Source organism: Eublepharis macularius, chromosome 5 (assembly GCF_028583425.1).
Source record: "Eublepharis macularius isolate TG4126 chromosome 5, MPM_Emac_v1.0, whole genome shotgun sequence".
Lineage (NCBI taxonomy): Eukaryota > Metazoa > Chordata > Lepidosauria > Squamata > Eublepharidae > Eublepharis > Eublepharis macularius.
In genome coordinates, this window is record NC_072794.1 from 117,809,385 (window position 1) to 117,830,171 (window position 20,787).

At 40.9% G+C, this 20,787-nt stretch overlaps 1 protein-coding gene across 1 annotated transcript in view; it reads right to left on the reverse strand.

The window, feature by feature from the left end:
* Positions 1 to 20,787, reverse strand: part of PLXNA2 (plexin A2) — a 546,864-nt gene that overhangs the window by 93,679 nt on the left and 432,398 nt on the right. The window contains exons 13-16 of the mRNA XM_054980080.1: positions 19,707 to 19,824; positions 13,240 to 13,376; positions 8,220 to 8,387; positions 2,649 to 2,742 (exon numbers count right to left, since the gene is read on the reverse strand). Coding sequence (XP_054836055.1) covers positions 2,649 to 2,742; positions 8,220 to 8,387; positions 13,240 to 13,376; positions 19,707 to 19,824 — 517 coding nt within the window. The remainder of the gene's footprint in view (positions 1 to 2,648; positions 2,743 to 8,219; positions 8,388 to 13,239; positions 13,377 to 19,706; positions 19,825 to 20,787) is intronic.

Below are 20,787 nucleotides of genomic sequence, written 5' to 3' on the forward strand. Positions count from 1 at the left end.
AAATAAATAAATACAGGCTATCAGCTTAAAATGCATATTATTATTAATTATAGAATAACACTTTCAGGATAAGGTTGCCTTATATTCAAGAAGTATTGAAACTTAGGAGCCAGTTATTTGCATCATTCATTATCTTCATACCTGAGCATAACTTTAAGCCTGCCTCTCCCACAACAAAACCAAATCCTTTGGTACTATGGCAAATAGAACGTAGTAGAACTGAAAATTTTTTGATTACAAGGTGTGGCTTTATAGGGTTGACACATCTATGAAGCCACAAGTTCTACCTAGCAAAAAAACTGAATCAGCAATAAGAATGTGGTCACAAGCTGATAAAAACACAAAGAAGACTGCACTATATTCTCTGTCTTCCTAAGAAAAGGCCAAAGGTCACTCCAGTTAATAGTCTGTCCTGTCGATTCCTTTTATTACAAGAGCAATCTGTCAGCAAGCACAGTAAATAACACCCTTTCTTTCAGACACAGTTTCCCTCTGTGAACAAGTCCATTGTCTACATTCTCTGGAATTTAGTATCTACATCTGTGATCTCAGTGCTTGTTTAAAAATGTAGTTTTAATAAATAAATCTTCTGAACTATAAACAATGAAAGTATAAAACCTTCATCGGGTTTAAAACTTTTACAAGCATGAGACATGTTTATTTAAATTGACCTGCAGTTCTTCTAACTGGACTTTAATTCTGAAGTAAAATCAGAAAGTGATCTGGAAGGTTTCTCTTCTTTTGGTGACAAATCAGTGATACTTTTTGATGAGCTGGGAGAGAGTTGTTTTGCTGATAAGGTAGGTTTTAAAAGGTTGGTTTAACTGTTTTTTTAAAAAAAAAGATTGTGTAAAATGATAGAGCTATATATATATATATATTTAAAAGCTCAATGTGCACTCAAAAGGGAGTTTTAAGATAGGGGAACATCTAGCTTTAAAATAGTCTCATATAAATAGGAGTCAGGATCCAAATATGAGTTATACCTCTGTAATTCCCAAGCTCCAAGCTGAGTCTCTATACATAGGCATTCTTGCAGCTGAACCCAGGGGTGTTATTATGTTAACTTCTTATCCATAGGATCAAGCTGTGACCTCGTGACATTGTGCAAAACTCGTGCGAGAAAACGCGATCTTTTGCGTTTTTGCTGGCATGTTCCGCAACGTCCCGCAACGTTCCGGCTTCTGGTAAGCCATGCAGAATCAGCCCTGCATAGACATGTCTGCCTATGGTTATTGGCATTTGTCTTGGAATGCAAGGGTTTATTGTTATTTTCCCAATATGAAATCATCGTTTTCAATTACCTCATGGTGGATATTTCTGCATATGGATGTATGCCCAGAAACCTGAATTGGAAATATTTAATTTGAAAATGAGCTGACTCACAATAGGAACCCATAGATATTCACCATGCAGTGGTGTATTTATTTCTCAGTAAACATCCCTATGATCAGATTGTGAGTTATTTGTAGCAGAAAAAAATGCCCTTGGATTTGGTCAAGTAAACCTATACATAATAGGATAATTGGCTGTATATGCCCAATTGTAAGCAGTTACACCCTTCTAAATCCATTGACATCAACCGTCTTAGAAGACTGCATTATCAGCCTAGTAATATCCTTTAAGGCAGACAAACGCTATTTTTCTACATTAAAGAGATCATGGAATGGTATTGGTCTCCTATATTGGGAGACTAGGGCACAGCACTGACCATATGTTCAGTGCGGCAGTGCCAAACCTTTGTGCTCTTAGAGGACCTTTGCCTACAGAAATCCAGAAAAGCAGCAGAGTGACAGAAACTACAGTCAGCAAGTACGCCAGACCATTTCCCCAAAAGAACCCCCAGTCTGCAGCAATAATGGGGATTCCAGGGTTTTAATTCTGGTAGGTAGGCTTGATCTTCTAGCTGTGAAGAAAATATGTCTCTCTTTCTAGAATGGCTATGGGTGGGGGGAGCCAGAAGCCTGGTTTTTTTCATCATTAGTCAAGAATATGAAAGTGCAGCAGGCCAGGCTATCAGAAAATAAGTCGAGGCAAAATGTATAAGGTAATAGGAAGTTTAACACTGAAGAATCATCTCTTCACCATAAACTGATTCAAATCAAGGACAGATATATCAGTTTTGTTTGGATTCCCAGGATGTCCAAAAAAGGTGGATGAACATCGTTCTATCCAAACCAGTGAGCTTCTGTGCTCACGTCACAGCTGTTTGCACTACAAGTGGGAGCACAGGAAGCTGCTCTTTCTCTAGCACCAAGAGCAACACAGAATGCGAAAGCCCCAGTGCCACCATAACTCTTGACTCCATCTGTTACCAACAATCTTTTATTCTGTCTGCACTGCAAGCAGGCAGAGGTAACAAGGCACATTGCCAAAGAATGGGGGCTACTCATTGCAGCCAAAAATGGTCTCCCTTAATTATTATTGATAGTATATTTATATCCCACCTTCCTTCCATCAGAGAACTCTCCATTCAAATACACCTTGATTGCTCAAGCAGAATAGTATCAAGTAGATTTTTTATTTTCCAGTTTATTTCAAAAGAAACTGCAGAGGCACAGTTTGTGATGTGGTGGCTATGTCTGCAAGAGACCTTGCAACAACTGCATTTAGACAGGGCAAAGCCTTGGGCACAAGAAGCTACTTACATTGACAGACTCCTTGCCATTGTACTTCACTCGGATCCTGGGCTCTTGTATGACATCCAGATTGGACCCAGTGATAGTCAGAGGCGTGTGGCCGCTAAGGAGAAGCAGAAGGTTTTGGTTAATGGGGTTTGGCAAAGGGAGATGGGGCAGTGCCCAGTGTCTCTGTTTGTGAAACTCAGCAAGATGTTTTCTGCAGGCTGAACAGGAACTGAGTGACAAAGTGGATTAATATACCATCACCCTGACACTGGCTAGAATAGTCTCACAAGTTAATTGGATTGTCTGGTCTCATCTGCCCCCCTAGTGGGCAGTCACCTCTCCCACGTAACATTTCTTAGGGCTGGTAGGATGAGAAAATAAAGACCCAGGGCTAAATAAATAAGGGCAATAAATTAGTCGGAGTGCTTAATTAGTTACATAGTGATGCTCCTAGGTAAAGGAGGCTAGACATAATATAGTGTATACAGGGAAGGCGTTTCCAGTTTGTTTGCCTACCTTTACACTTTTCAGCAGGGCTACTATATACAGGCAGGGATTTACACAGAAGAGGCAGGTAAGCTTCTTGCTTGACTGGGAACATACGGGAGCACGGTGCATGATCCCAAAGTAAGGGGCACCGAAGATGTCATATAACTTGAGATAATCTTTGGGCTCTGATTTCAAGCATAACATAGACAAAGTCACTTGAAAATCCATATAAGCATTTCTCCTATAACAAAATCAAAAAGAGTCCAGTAGCACCTTTAAGACTAACCAATTTTATTGTAGCATAAGCTTTCGAGAATCAAGTTCTCTTCGTCAGATGCATGATACAGAGACTGGTCAAATACAGGGGAGGAGGGAGGAGAAGAGGAGGAGAGAGAAGAGGCAATTAGGGGGGAAGGGGGAGGGAGCAACCAAAACATTCCTTTGCTAGTATATGTAAACATCTCCTTTTAGTGTGTATATCAGTTGGCTTCAAAGGAGTTTGCCCTGTTAGTCTGTAGCAGCCAAACAGCTAGACCATCCAATTCCAATGCAGTATGGGCCTTCGATAACCACAGCTCTCCCTGCCAGATGCATCTGACAAAGAGATCTGTGGTTCCCGAAAGCCCACGCCAGGTACCACTGAGCTCCCCCAGACCCCACCTCTGTAAAGGAAATCTGTTACCTGTGATAATGTGATAACCATTCATAGTCCCTATTCAGTCCCAGCTTGACAGAGTCAAATTTGCATATAAATTCCAGTTCAGCAGCCTCCCATTGGATTTTGTTTTTGAAAGGTTTCTGTTGAACTACAGCGACCTTTAAGTCTTTGATGGAATGTCCTGGTAGATTGAAGTGTTCTCCCACTGGTTTCTGGACGTTTTCATTTCTAATCTCAGATTTGTGTCCATTTATTCTTTTGCGTAGAGGTTGGCTGGTTTGTCCAATGTACAGAGCAGAAGGACATTGTTGGCACATGAGGGCATATATCAGATTGGAGGATGAGCAGCTGTAAGAGCCAGAGACAGTGTAGTTGATGCCATTGGGTCCTGTAATTGTATTCCCTGGGTAGATATAGGGGCAGAGCTGGCATCTGGGTCTGTTGCAGGGCCTGGTACCTGTGCTGGTGACTCTGCTGGCCGATTCATGGTTGTGAGTGAGAAGTCATTTAAGGTTGGGGGACTGTCTGTAGGCAAGGAAAGGTCTTCCACCCAGGGCTTCTGAGAGAGAGGTATCATTTTCCAGGATGGGCTGTAGCTCACTGATGATACGTTGGATGGGTTTGAGCTGGGAGCTATAGGTGACAACCAGTGGTGTTCTGTTGTTAGTTCCTTTAGGTTTGTCCTGGAGCAGACTGTTTCTGGGTACTAGTCTGGCCCTGTTGATTTGTTTCTTCACTTCATTTGGTGGGTACTGTAGTTCCAAAAATGCTTGTTGTAAATCTCTTAAGTGTGAGTCTCGGTCGAGAGCATTGGAGCAGATACGGTTGTAACGTAAGGATTGGCTGTAGACAATAGACCGAGTGGTATGTTTAGGGTGGTAGCTGGAGGCATGTAGATATGAGTATCGGTCTGTTGGTTTCTGGTATAAGGTGGTATTTATTCGTCCATTATGTAGTTGTACAGTGGTGTCCAGGAAGTGTACCTTGTTGTGTAGAGTGGTCCAGGCTTAGGTTGATAGTAGGGTGAAAGTTATTGAAGTCTTGATGAAATCTCTCAAGAGCTTCCTTCCCATGGGTCCAAATGATGAAGATGTCATCCAGGAATCTTAAGTATAGTAGTGGTTCCAGTGGATGGGAGCTGAGGAAGCGTTGCTCCAAGTCCGCCATGAATATGTTAGCATATTGTGGTGCCATGCGTGTGCCCATGGCTGTGCCACTAATCTGTAGATATAAGTTGTCACCAAATTCGAAGTAATTGTGAGTACGAAGTGACAAAGTTCAGTGGCGAGGTGTGCTGTGGTTTTGTCCGGGATAGTATTCCCTATGGCTAGTAGTCCATCTGCATGTGGGATATTGGTGTATAAAGCCTCCACATCCATGGTCGCTAGGATGGTGTCATCAGGTAGGTTGTCAATGGACTGTATTTTCCTGAGGAAGTCAGTGGTGTCCCATAAATAGCTGGGTGTGCTGGTGGCATAGGGCCTGAGGATAGAGTCCACATATCCTGAGACTCCTACCGTGATAGTGTCTCTTCCTGAGACAATGGGGCGTCCTGGGTTACCTGGTTTATGGATTTTGGGTAGTAGGTAGAATTTTCCTGGACATGGTTCCTGGGGTGTGTCTGTAAGGATGCATTCTTGTATGTCCACGGGAAGAGTCTTTAATATTTTATTAAGTTCTCTTTTATATTGCTCCGTAGGATCAGCAGGTAGTATTTTATAGAATGTTGTGCTGGAGAGTTGTCTTTCTGCTTCCTGTATATAATTCTGTTTGTCCATGATAACCACTGCTCCGCCTTTGTCAGCTTCCTTGATTACGATGCCAGAATTGTTTTTGTCTCCTCTCCTATAACAGGGATTCTTTTGCAGAGGACAGATGGCTAGGAAACTTGCTCATTCCACATATGAAAAAGGCCCACAGTCACCTTTGCTAGCCAGAAGAAGTAACCAAGAGATACACTATGTATATCCAAGCTCCTTCCTAGAGTGTATGCTAACTGCCCATGAAAGTGATTTTAATGAATGAAAAAAAACCAACAGCCTTGTTGCAATACCCTACTCGTACCCTACTCACACACTTAAAGAGCTATGGATGCCTCTCCAAGGAGGCCTTGTCTGTTTGTCTCAATTACAATCAGTGCCTAATCTGTGTTATTCAGAATGTTTAATGGAGCCCCATATCCTAAAACTGCAGGCTTCTTCAAATCTCACTTCTAGAAACCAGTGTGAAGAGCACAATCCCTGTAGAGATCTCTAAAGCCAGGTCAGAGTCTCCAATTAGAGTTCACTTCTCAGAAACATTTCAGTTTGTGTGAAACTACTACAAGTTTCTCCCTATATATCCAGTTCTTTGAAAAAAAAATCCAGGTTCTTTAGAAATTGGCTCATTGGGTCCTGTAGTTCAGAGGGCTGCTGCAATGTACCTTGGGTAAACAGCATGTTTTGATCAGCATCAGCTTTTTTAATGCATTGGTTGTCACTGTTTTGTTTTATTCCTGACTCTCCGATGCTCTTAAGAAGAAGCCTTTAATGAGCAATTGTGCACTTCGCCAGCAGATGGGAGTGATCACGGAGCTCTATTTGCTCTCCCGGAATCTCGTCACAGATTGCCATAGTTGTAATTGCCTCAGTAATTACAATTGAGTTAATAACTCTGATTTTCCAACTCAGGAAACAGGAATGCTGTAACTGCCAGGCAATGATGAATTCATGTTTGTGGATGGGAGACATACTATTTCAGAGAGTTTGCAATGTACTGAAATGGAACGGAGATGTTTTCAAAAAGGCACTGGAGCTTCTGCAACTAAGCCCAACAAATGCTTGATTTTAAAGGCCTAATTCTTTAGAATACCCAGATCCTTTTGAACTAAAAAAACACAACACTATGGGAATGTGCCAAGTTGCTTGAAGAATCAGACCTTATACATAAATCTTCAGTATTTACACAGGTGGAATAAATCCCCCAGGAGCCTATGAAGCTGGGTGTTGACAATGGAGAGCAAATCAATGAAAAAGAACTGCAGATAATAGCCCTTTCTCCCCCACAGAGGATTTGGCTCTGCCATGCTGATTCACAGATCATGTTTTCTTTTCTTGGGGTGGGGGATGAGTAATCATTTTTTAAAACTAATGTTTTTAAAGTTAGTGTTGATTCTAGAGTCAACAGTAGGACTCCCAAGGGTGAGAAGACAAAGAAGGTGGCGGAAGGTGACAAATAACTAAAGCTGCCATAATCCCTCCAAACTTTTGTTGTTGTTCAGTCAAAATGGCAGTTTGGCTCTGGTCATGTTTTTGAAATATATTTATGAATATCTATAAATATACATTTTCCATGAAAAATTTCCCTTGAATTATTCTCTTCCCATTTTCTACAAAAGCGGCTTTTACATAAATAATTGCTTTTTTTCAAATTAAAAACACATTGATTTCACAAGGATAAAACATTTTTAACTGGTTTTAAAAACATCAGCATGTTTTGGAAATGACTTTTTGATGTGGTTAATAGCCACCTCTATCATACCCCTATGACTCTTGCTAGGCATATCTGTGGAGGCAAATATTATGAATTTCTTCTACATGTTCTTTTGAGAGCAAGTTGGTCAAGTGAAAAATTTTCTTCCTCACATCTAATTTTTGCTTGGCTTTTGCGGTTTGAGTTTGGAGCAGGCAGTAGCCAGAGGCAAACTTGGTCTGGAACTCTTAAAAAGGTTGAAGATCACCATTTATCACCCAAGATACATGCTGTTAGTTAACTGTGTTGTAAAGTAATCCACTTTGAATCATGATTAAGTACAATGCCCAGAATATTAGACTGAATTTGTGACTTACCTCTATTTCAAGAAATTTCAAGTTATACACCCAAAGTAGGTTAGCAAAATGTTATGCTCTGAGGAAATAAATCCTGTCTGATTATGCCACAGGAACATCTCTAGTTTTTAAGCACACTGAAACCAAAGATGTCTGCAGGAATCATTCTGGCAAATGGACAAGCCTGAACCTAAAAAAAGTGTTTGTAAAATGCACTAGACCCAATTTCATTTAGTCCACACAAGTTTATGCCACAAGAAATCTGCTAGACTTGAAGAGGCCATACGACTCTTCTTGGTTTTTCTGCAACAGGCGAACATGGTTGGCTCTCTGGAATGAAGGTATCCCTGGTGCTCACACAGCTGAGTTGACCTCAAAAATGAGAGAGTCCACAACATTCTGCTTCTTGGCTTATTAAAACAACCCTTGCCTCCTCCCCCCAACACCTCATAGGAAATGCCTTTATTTTGGTGCTCTAGCCTGAAGAAGATGAGATTAATAGGTCTTGTAAAATCATGCCGCTTGAACCAGTTCTTCTAACCCCAAACCAGCTTCCATAACTTTAATCAGGAGAGGGCAGATTAACCATGTCTTGATCCAATTCATCCTTCCCATCTCTCCATTTATAAGCCCAGCTACCTGGCTATGCTCCATTCAGGGTCAATGCGTTGAACTTTGGGGTCATCGATGTATTCAAACTGCAAGGTGCTTTCTAACTGTGCCCGATCCACACCAACTGAGACATGCACAGAGCCTAGGCCATGAGTAGAAGGGGCAGACACACACACAATTTCATTCATGGACCTCCTGAAAGAGAGAAACAAGTACATAGATGAATAAGTGACAGTGACACTTCTATGATGCTTATAATGTTCACTTGCAACTAGAGAAGTCACAAACTCAGAATAAAGTAGCTTGTAATTTTCATCTTCAATGAAAGGACAGAATTATGTATCCTGAATTTTAATTTGGGTTAGATGGTACATCTGAGACAGAGATTACTTTCTCCCCCCTTTCCTACCTCCAAATTATCTGCAGCTAATGTGGAAGCAGGCAATAGTGGCCAAGGTCCGACTGCCCAGGGGAAGGGAAAATTCTCCCTACCTTCTCTCTTGTCCTCACCACCCTGCCTCCTTCCATACACTCTGTATCTTTTTTGTATGAGTGGAAAACTCATAAATTTGAGTATACAAATGGTAAGAATGGAAAGAGTTAAACATCTGCCTGATTGCATCTACCCAAGACTGCTTTCCATTAAAACATACACACATACCCAGTTTGGCCCAGTGATATATACCTGGCAGATAAACATGCAATCATAAAATTACAGTCTTGAAGGTTTTAACCTTCTTAAATACAGCTGTAATAAACATAATTAACCATAATAATTAACAGTAACACTACTTGGATCAGGTGTGATGTTGACACACAAAACTGGAAGGATACAATCTGTAATATTGGCTTCAAGGTAATCTGCAATGGGAAAAGGGCAGTCTGTGCCTGTCTCTCAGCTCTTTATATTAGGAGAATTTTGATACTACCATTCTAAAAATGGTAGAATGTTAGTTCTACCTTTTTATCTGCAGAGAGGTAAGATGGATGTGTAGGACCTCAAGAAAAGCAATTATTTTATGTCTTGTTATAATCAGACAATGTAACTTGTTTTTCTCCATACCATTTTTCTTTCCCCCAAAGTGCATAAAAAGTCCTTACCCTGAGGAATTTACAATCTAAATTTAGATGGAGAGGGAGTACAAAATGGGAGGAAACCACAGAGAGTAAGGACTGGAGGACTGGGAGAGGCAGAGGTAATAAAGAATTTGATGAGAGACTGCAACAACTGTGTGTAGCTTAGGCTTTTGAAGAAACCAAATTCCCTGAGAGCAGAATGATTCAGGCCTTTCCCTGCCTTGTCCTTCTACCTGCCAGTGGCCTCAAATAAGTACAGGCATTTTGCCATGCCAGAGACCAGACTTCAGAGAAGCCTGCTTAGCCCTTGTGTGAGATCCAAAGCGATACATCACTGCTGGCAAAGAGTTACTGCAAGCTCCCTGTGATCAGTTAATTAGCTTTCTGCGCTATTACCATGTCGTCATGGTGAATCTCCCTACTCCTCCGATCAGAGGCAGGAGAATAGAGAGAAGCTGTAATTATAGTGAATCTCATTAGAAACTGCTTCATCTAATCAGTCTCCTTGCACATCATAAGTACATGCCAAGTTCATCACCTACAAAGCATGTCGGTTTTAAAAAAAGAAAAGAAAAAGAAGAAAAGACAAGAAAAGGGTCATGTTATGACCCTGCATAGAAAGGCAGGGGTAAAACAGCAGACTGGTAGGTTTGGAGAAAGGTTGTTTTATTGGTTTATTGTGGGGGGGGGGGGGGGAGGTAATCGGATCATACGGTGAATTAGGAACAGTGCCTAAATATAAGTATACATATATACATGGATGATTGTGGTGGAATAATTCTGGTCCTGAAGGCAATAATTCTGAAAAAAAATCTTTGATCAGCCCATTAAGAAAAACATTCTACCCCCCATCTCCAATGATACTACAGAGTATTTGATTCAACTATTTGGAAAGCTGCCTATCTGGGATATGGAAAAAGAAGTCCTATAAAGAAAGGTTAACGGGGCTGGGTACATTTAGCCTGGAAAAGACTGAGGGAAACATGATCTCACTCTTCAAATATCTGAAGGGATGTCACAAAGAAGAGGGCAAGGACTTGTTTTCTGCTACTTCAGACAGCAAGACTAATGAGCTTAAGTTACAGGAGGCTAGATTTTGGATGAGCATTAAGAGAAAGCCTTAGTTTTAATAGTAAGAACAGATTGACAATGGAACAATTATCTGAGTTTGGGGCAGGGGGCTGTCCCTTACTGGAGGTCTTCATGGTGAGACTGAAAAGCCATCTATTGGGAATGCTCTAGCTCTGGATTTCCTGAACTAAGAAAGGGGGCTAGACAGTTTATAAGGCCCTTTCCCATTCTAGGACCCTTCAGACCTTGGAGTGTGAAGGCTGAGCAGGGCAGTGGGGCTCTTTAACATTCCAGAGTTCTGACTCATTAAAAGAACAATATAAAAGCCACCTTCCTGTTTCTAAAAATACCAAATATTGTAGAGGAGGGTACAGAGGAGGGAGAATGCAATATGGAACCCTTTGAAGAATAATCTTCCCCACTTGTTTTGCCTGACATGTTTCTATTGTGATGCCTTCCTTTGAACATAATCTTTCCTAGAGATGTCTATGTACACAGCTTTTGGGACATTTTAAGGAGTCAAAACCTTCTAGTATTCTGCCAAGCTTTTGATGTTTAAGATCTAAAGGAACAACTCAGCCATCCTTACACAGTGCTTTAAATATGGCTGAGTTGTTATTTTATTCCACCTCTTTCATATATTTCCAAGACTTTACATCCATTACCACACTAACCTTTACAACAGTCCTGCAAAGTAGGCAGGTATTATTATCTCCAGTTGGGAGGACTGGCTTCCCTTAAGTCCTCAAATGAATTTGTGACTGAGATGGAATCAGAGTTGATTCTCTGAGCCACTGTGCTACACGAGTCATGTATGAACTGATTGTGCTTTCAGGGATTTAGTTTGTTAGCCACCTTGTAAAAGTAATTTTTGCAAGCTGGAAGGCAGGATACGTTTTGAAGAAAAAAAAAAAAGATCTCAAGTGCCTGTAACGGGACTCTCTCAGAAATTGGCAAAGAGAATAATCAGAACAACTAACACCAATGAGTAATTCTTCCCAGTTGTACATTCACCATCCTACAGTATACCATACAAATACACTTCTGGAAGAGCAGTAGAAAGAATGCAAAGATGGCCAAGGATATATTAAGATATATTTCATTTGAGCTTTCCAAGGCACCAAATATAATGTGGTCCACTTGGCATTTTTTCTGTCATGTTCTTGGCCCAACGGGGCTGACTGTGGGCATGGAAATCAGCAAAAGGCAGAGCTCTGTAAACATCAGCGCTTCCTCCCAGTGCCAGTTTCTGAGAGCTCTTATGCAACCCCAGGCTTAAAAGGACATCTGAAAAGCAAAGGCTAAGAAGAAGGAACCTCATCTAAAGATAAGAAATGAAATAGGTGGTAAAATTTAACAAGGCATATTCTGTTTTCCCATTTATTCATTCCAAAGGTATAAATGAACTCATTATTAAATGAGACGAGGAAGTAGAAAATCCATTAAATCATACCCACATTAACATGCTGCCCCTAATCTAATGTTTCCCAGTCCAGGCATAAAATGGGTGTGCTGGGTTATTTTATCTTTTCAGAGGCTGCAGAAGGCAGCAATTCTGATATATAACATTCTCATTAGACTACATAATGTAGCTTGGGAAAACCTGGTTTTATAGCAAGCAAAAGAAGAAAGATGAAAAGGCAAGAGAGAGATTAGGTTCTTCAAATGGTGGGCTCCAGAAGGAATGACTAACTAGTAGCAGATTCAGGCAGAGAGACTTGATCATAAGATGTATTCCTAGCATTCAACACCCCTTTTTGAACAAAGTTTGAAAAAAACTGCTTAAATTTCCTATTATTTTAAATTCAGTATTCAGGCCATAGCACATGAACAACCACCTTGTCACTTTTACTATAATCATACGGCCATATTTCCATACTAAGACTGGGGGTAGGGTGGAGAGAGATCATCTTTATTTCAAAGCCTTTATGATGAACTCTGATCTCCTGTGATTTGCTGAAGATCACACTGCACTTTCTGATATAGGGAGGGCTGATTTCCTTTTGTGAAAAATCCTGAAATATACAGAGGACTTTAAAAATATACACCAAATTGTGCACAACTATGTCTTCTCCAGAGACAGAACTTCTTACCCAACTGCCCAAGTAAAGCAAAAAACCATGGCTTGGACCTAAGCCTAGATTTCCACTAGCAGAAGGGCACTTCTACCAGCGGACAAAGATGTTTCTTCCTTCCTTTCACTGACCCCATACCACCCCTAGAAATAGAAAGTTCTATTCCTCTTGCAGTTTTCTGCTTACGTTATTTTGGATCCAAGCCCATGTTTTCATAGTTATTTACTGATCATTACCATAGTGTATATGGATGTATAAATTAGGGTCCTATATTTTAGCAAGGACAACTAATGCAAAGTGGCATCATTTTCACTGAGGAACCTGGATTTTTAAAGGGGAAAAAATCACATACATTTAAACAGTTATTTATGACAGCCAAGTCTCAAGATAGAAGTTTCATCCTTAGTTCCTGCCACTCATATCTAATCTCCCCACTGTTCAGAACGCTACCAAGATGCAGACAAACCTGCAGCCAGAGCTATGAAGTGGATAACAGAGTGGAAGGAGCTGCCTGTTGTTCTTTCAGGATCTTGAAACAAAGGGATGGAGAACAGGTAAAGGGATTTTCACACACACACAAAATAACATGTACTTGGGATTTGGGGAGGAGGAGGGACTTGAATATACCCAAATAAAGCATTACATAAAATTAACAGACATTAAATTGGTCCATTGCTATGCAGCACTCATCACTGTCAGAGGCAGGACGACTTAAGGTGATTAATGAGAGGACTGGAGTTTAGAGCCGGAACAGCTGAAATGCTGCCCATGAAGCAGAGAAGAGATTACAATGTATGCTCATATGCATATATCAGCACCCTTACCCATAAAATTCGCAGGTCTGGTTACCCAGCAACACCGACACACTGCTGCCAGCCCCAAGAAAATGGCCAGTGATAGTCACCATGGTCCCTCCTGACTCGGGCCCACGGCTGGGACTCAGGGAGCTCACTGTGGGATTCTTGGGGGAAAAAAACAAAGATCATTTTCTTTGGTCTGATGTTGTTCCATGTGAACATACAGCACTGAGATACATTGCTATGAATGGGAGAAGGCCATGAAGGAACTTGAGTTGAAATTCTCAAACGCACAATCACATAAGGCTTTGCAACATGTAGCATATTTTCATTTTATTTTGTGGAAACAATTTCACTGGCAGCAACCAGTTCCGTGCTTGGAGACAGGAAACAGTGCAATCCTAAACAGAGTTATACCCTTCCAAGCCCATGAATTTAGGAAAGGTTTAGCTCTGTAGGATTATACCATGAAGCTCCAAACTCAACTCTGCTATGGAGCTCACTTGGTGGACTCAGGCCAGTCATGATCTTTGAACCTAGCTCACCTCACAGGTTTGCTGGGAGGCTACAACTCTGCTCTGAAGTCCTCAGAGGAAGGCTATGATACACATGTAAGAAAAATAACAACCATCTCCAGGGTATAGTCATGGTAGTCTGCTGCAACCAAATTAACAAAGCCAGAGCTTTGGTAAGCCAGAGCCCACTGTGTCAAATGCACGATTACACATGAAAAACAGCAATCACCACCCATAAAATGGGTGTTTCTGATAAAATAATCTTACTCTGAACATTTATCCTTTCTATATAGTAAGATACTTATGATTCTCTTATGGCTGTATAATTCCTTTTGTGGTCACTTGCAAGGTGAATGAAAGGACAGAATTCTATTATTTAACAGGAAAATACTGGAAAATGGCTCTGCAGGATATACTACGTGCATGCCAACAGTGTACACATGTGTGCAGCGATACAGAAACCAAGGCATTCAACAGACTCTGTAGGAACTGAGATAACATCTTTTAGAGGCACCATCTCTCCTCACGCTTCATTAGAAGAATTAAGGTCAAACAGCATGCTCACATTTTAGTGATAGATGTTTAACCCCACTAAACGAAAATGAAACTCTAAGAGAAGAGGGGAAAGGCAGGTAGCTTTTTCCCATCTGCTTTCAGTTCATAGCATAACCAAATTCTTCCATTACATCTTCCCTCATTATGGACCTCATCTGCTCTCTGGCATTATCCTTGTAGCGTTCCCTGAATACATTTTGGTGCTACAGGAGCACAGTAGCCCATTCCCACTCCATCTCCGCTCTCAAATCATGGCATTTCCCAGTGGGCATCATCCAAACTGCCATATAAAATCTATTCAATGGTCAAACTAATCCACAGTCCTGGCTCTGAGAAGTGACCTAAGCCGAATGTTTGTGAAATGATTCTCTCAGCTTCAGGGGCTCAAAAGGCTCCCAAAGAGGTTATATGTGGAATAAGTTTTTCCTCTTAAAATAAAAGTCTTTAAATCTGTAGTTGAATTTTTAATGCTAGGTAATGATCCTCTAATGGCAGCAACATAACCAAAGGAGGTAATAAAAGTCAGCATAAATAGACACTTGTTCTAGTTCCTGCCTGGTCTGGTGAATGACTTTTCTGTGCCCATGATTTCTCCTGTCTTTAAAATGAGGATAATGATGCCTCTGACTTCTACTGCAAATGCTTTGAGGTCCGTGAATGAAAGCACGGTGGTTTTTTAATATTAAATAGTACTTAACCTAGGATTCTCACAGCTGAGAATTTAAAAGGTGTATTTTTAAGTAACGTTAGGTAACAGTGGGCAGGATGGCCACTGCAGAAATAAGCAGGATAAGACCAAAGACCTGATGTAATCTCCTATGCTCTTTTTTGTTGCTCATGAGCTTATTAGAGTATTCCATTTTGTTTTCCAAGATTCCAGCCCTCCTGGCTACAGATATAGTTAGAAGATATCGATAGATGCAAAATGGTCTGCATTACAGAGTTGAATAATAACAAGCTCAAATGTGGGCTTTCTTGCATGTCATGGTTTCAAGGACAGGTCAAGATTTCTGAGAGAACTAATTCCAGAATATAAATACTGTAGACTAAATACAGGAGACTTAGTAAGATGCAGCTCTCCATTCTTAAAGCTAATGTGCAAATTAGATTAATTCCATGTAACAAAATATTCAAATTAGCCATGGTTCTCCTGTTGTCCCCTGCTGCTAAATATGTTGCCTTTCCTTAGCTAACAGTCCCAGAGCTTTGGCAGACAGCCAGTGTTTCCTTATCTTGTCTGATTCTCTAGTATTTCTGATATTGCTATCCCAAGGAAGGACTCTGTAACTACACAAATAATGAATTGCAAGGCAGTTCAGCTATACACCCTTACTGACTCTGATGGGTCGTGCATAAGTCACAGTTTTTCTTTATGAAATTTCACCCACTGAGGTAAACAAGCCTGCTGCTGCTCACATAGATATGCAGGGACGTAAATCAGGGGACCACATAATTTATCTTGTTTGGATTATTGACCCTTTCACCTAGACTGAGAGCCAGCTTCTAAACGCATAAAACAAATTAAATGGCCAATGTCATCCCAGGACAACTGATGATACAGGGGCCATTTCTTTGCCAGTTCCATTCAGCTGGCTGGGTTTGCTCTGATTTTAACACGTAAAGGAGTCCACAAGTAAAGGAAGTTGAACTCTTCCCCACCTTCCTACTGACCCTTGGTTGGACACTTTCGCCAACTCAGCTCTGATATCAGAGGACAGCTGGGCTGGGCAAAAATCACCAGATGCAGTTCCTTGGCTATTAAAATTAGACAACCCCCCACCGTACTGTTGCCAGGGCCTACTGACTTACCTCCTGAAGGTGAGCAAACAAAAATATCTGTCTGCTGTTATCACATCTAGTTTGTGACTATAAATTACTCATGGGTAGTGTGAGACACTGGAAGTGACCACTGAGCATGCCCATCAGGACCCTCTCAATATGCTTTCCTCCCCATTTTATCCATATATTTAAGCACTAACTTTCCTTTATGAAGTCTGTACCAGGCAGTATCAAAAAAAAAGAAAGCAAAACATGTCCATGCAATAGGATGAAATGATGTACTAGCAGCTTTTTCCATTCATAAACAAGGCGCAACAATGCAAAGCATGATAATGTTCAACATATGTTTAATGAGTTGCTGCAAGGTGTTACTCTGAGATTCATCTTCACAATTGCCTTCACCCAGGCACTGGTTATTACTTAGCATTGCCCAACACAGTTGCCTTCTGTACAGTTAAAAGATTATTTTTAATGACAAACAGCTTTGCGGGGACCAATAAGATGCTCGTGGCTTGCGGCACTTGCAACATGGCTTTTTGTGATACAGAAAAGACTGAATGCAAAGGCAGTTCTGGAGCGGGAAAGGAAGTCTTAGTTTGAGTTTACCAGATCAAACTCAGCACAATCTTCATTGCTGAATGTTATAAGTGACTTTACTGAAGAGACTGTGGGTAGTCTTAGCTCCTCTTTCGGTGAGTGAACGGAGATGAATTATATATCTGTCGCAGGCAGTATTTGCAAAGCTACTAAATTAACAGAGTCAATCTCTTTCCCTTTTTTATGCCCCTTCTTGAGAACAGCAATCCCATTACTGAGTCACCAGAGACTCACCTTACCTACTCTTATCACCCAATCCTCACCTAGATTGTCCTCTTACTCTCAATGCATAGCATGCAACCCCAAGGTCCAGCCATTATGTTTAGTCAGTTTTAGCAACATGGAAAATCATTCCTATAGTATAGTTGAGGATATCACATTAGATTAAGGCTGCATCCATACAGCAAGGATTCTCCATTCTGCATTCTTTGTCACAGGCAGGCACACTGGCAATGACGCTTCCACTTGGGAGTTTTCAGCACACTTCCCTCTGTCAGCTGCCATTTTCCATGTATTTTCCCCTGCCCCATCACTGGAAGCAATTTTAAAGATTTTTTTTAAAAGATCGGTAATTGTAATAGCATCACAGCAATTACTGGTTTGTTAACCATCCCCACCAAAGCCCCAGTGGCACAGAAGGGGTGGCTGTGAAGGTCTGACAGAAAGAACATGGTGCCAATGTGGGCAGAACCTTAGAAAATGTGGATATGCTGGTCCAAACCACTGGGATTGGAGATATTTTAAAATTTGAGACAGTTAATTTTTAAAATTTGAGACAGTTTTTAATTTGTTTATCTACAGAACTACACTTGAGCCACAAAATCCAATAGGATTCTTTAGGCATATAGAAGACTTTTTGTTTGCCCGTGGAGGTCTTCCCCTCAACTCTACATCATGAACAGCCATTGAAGCAGCCCTGATATTAAGAAGCAGCTGACAAGCAATCCCAAATGTAAAGGTATCTGGTAATGTGAAATCTGAACTTCCTCCATCTTGAAGACTGTTGATAGAGTTCATGTTTTTGCAACTAGTCCACCACTAAAACAAAAGCCCAGTTATTTTTTTTTATCGTATTTATAGTTCCCTTCTACTATACTGCTCATAACAGTGAGAAAGCAGGTGAAAACTTAATTTATCTATCAATTACTTCACAGATTGTCTATTGTTGAGAAGCACTAACACGTAGTCAGCACAAAATCAATGAGGCTGGATAAAATGCCTTGTTTAGGCAAAAATGGAGATACAGAAAAGCCCCAGGTGTAACTTGAGAGCATATGGATAACATGTTTCATAATTTAATAACAGAAGGAAGCAATGATTAGTCCAAGAATGGAAGACCACAAAGAGAAACTGTGGGTTAAACAGATGGATGGAAACTATTGAGTTAGCAATGCAGACTAACTCTTGTACATCAAGGCAAATTGCAACAGAAAATTAAAGTGAGTGAGTGAGTGAGTGAGTGAGTGTGTGTGTGTGTGTGTGTGTGTGTGTGTGTGAGAGAGAGAGAGAGAGAGAGAGAGAGAGAGTTACTACAGCAGATATACTTACTGTAAAGAATTAAGTGATAAAAGAATGACCCTGTCAGATGTCTGTCCTGACAAAAGTACTGCATAGTGTTCTGAGCACATACAAAACAGATTTGTAAGAGCTCCATAGATTAATTCTAGTTAATTAAGTCCCAGAGTAACAAGGGCTCTCATTATTCTTTCCATTGTGAAAAAGGAGGGAAATTATGACCAACATGATACCTTTCCTTGCCAGAAGAGAACACAGGGAGAGCTCAACCTTACATTTTTTTTAAAGCCATGCTTTGGCACTGAGGACACCTGCAATCATTAAGTGTCAGTCTCTCTTCCAGGTGGGCATATATAATGATATTACAAGGTCAGTAGGGTTAATTTTTGTCTACAAAATGAGTAAGTATATCAAATTCTTTAGCCCAGGAAGTGGTGGCTTGCTGTGAGCCTATATAAAGCTCTAGATCACTAGTTGTCAAAACTAACTAATGACAGGCTGATAGGTCCCCCGATGATGATGATAACAACATTCGATTTATATACCACCCTTCAGGATGACTTAACACCCACTCAGAGCAGTTTATAAATTATGTCATTATTATCCCCACAACAAAACACCCTGTGAGGTGGGTGGGGCTGAGAGAGCTCCTAGAAGCTGTGACTGACCCAAGGTCGCCCAGCTGGCTTCAAGAGGAGGAGTGGGGAATCAAACCTGGTTATCCAGATTAGAGTCCCACACTCTTAACCACTACACCAAACTCGCTCTGCCGACTTAGAAAAAAATCTGAGAGTAACTCTCATAGTTAATCTGTGACACATGTAAAGTTACATCTACCTTTTCCAGAACATTTGCAAACTCTTAAGTTTCAGAAGATTTCCCGCATTAACATGAAAATTCAAATACCCACCAGTCTACCATGGAAACTTGCTGGGAGACCTTGGGCCAGTCGTACACTCTCAGCCTAACCTATCTCACACTGTTTTGTGAAGATAAAATGGAGGAGAGGAGGACAATGTAAGATGCTTTGGGTCCCCACTGGGGAGAAAGGTAGGCTATAAATGAAATAAATAAACAAATGTCAGACTAAGGGCCAACATGGATGCAACAGCCCCATGATTAGAATAAATGTGTCACTGAGTGGTGCTTGACATTTATAAGCAACTTATCAATTAGATGGAACTGATCATATGAAGTCACGCTATTCATGGCAACCTCTAGCATTGGTGTGGAACCATCTGTAAATGGGTTATTGTGGCATAATCTTCTATAGCCAAGAGCCCATTGGATTACAATATAGACCAAGAACGGACTGAGGAAGAGCAGATGACAACCCCAAGTGAATAAGGTGAAAAATAAAGACAACTTGAAAGAAAAAAAAATCATGACAGCTGGTATGACAAAAATGAATGCAGTATATAATCTAAATATTTGCGGGGGCATTAAAGCATGAATAATAAAGCATTTCTGTGTCACTATATTTAGTATGGTTTTGCCAAATAAAATAATCACAACAGCTATACTAGTACTCACCACAAAAGTGTAATGCTGTGCAGACTTGGCCACGAATTCTGCCTTGCATTCTCCAATGCAGAGAAGAGCAGGACCAGAGCTGATACCTGGCTCTGCCTGCCCCATCTCACACACGATTCTGAAAATGTAAAGTCCTACAGTGAGTTTCATGAAAGATAGAGATGCTGCTATGTATCTAAATTCCCAAGTCCCATCATTTTCATGCCCAATTTGCTCATCTTCTGAATTAGCTAATTATGGAGTCTGGGTTTGGGGTGTGTGTGGCTATGTACTAATTTAAGGGGGGGAGAAAGTAAAAATTAGATATAATTATTGCAAGCTGTAAACTTGAGTGCTAAGCAAAGCAGTAAGGGCAAATATATTAGCCTTTAGCAAAGAAAGTGTGAAGTCCTTGAAGAAAAGGATGAGTTCATTAAGGGAACAGCTCACACTGCAGGCCCCAGTTTAATCAGAAACATGTGCCCATACTCCAATGTGAAGATAATAGATCTGGTAAATATGACCACAAGAGAATGCTAGTTTTGAGAGCATAAGGCAAGTGGAATGGAACATCCCTGGCATGCTGCAAGCATATTCAAAGATAAAATTGTAAATGCTGTCAAAATCTGGGAAAGAGAACTAATACCTTACATATTAAAACCCAAACCAGCTATTGCATGTAGGTATGTGCTAGGCATTAATATTTGCCCGGGCCAGGCAGGGAACCTCCCAGCAGACTGGCCTACATACCCATCCTTTCCCCCAGGCAAGTAGGAGACACATGGGGGGTGGGTAAAAGTGATATCACGCAACTCTACATTTTGGGAGGAATTTCAGAGAGTCAACTGATGTGCTGACATCACTTCTGGGTTTTCACCTGGAAGTGACATTGAAGTATCAAACAACATCATTTCTGCCTAGGATCACCATATGCACACTGCAGGCAGTGTCCTGGGGACACTGCAGGCAGTCTCCTGGGGATTAGATCCATTGCCCAAATAAAAATAAAAAAAGCTCTGGCCTAGTTACCCACATGTAAGACTTGCCACCATTCTCCACCCTGGGTGAAGAAACCCCTGTCCTCATCAGCTGCCCCCTGGAA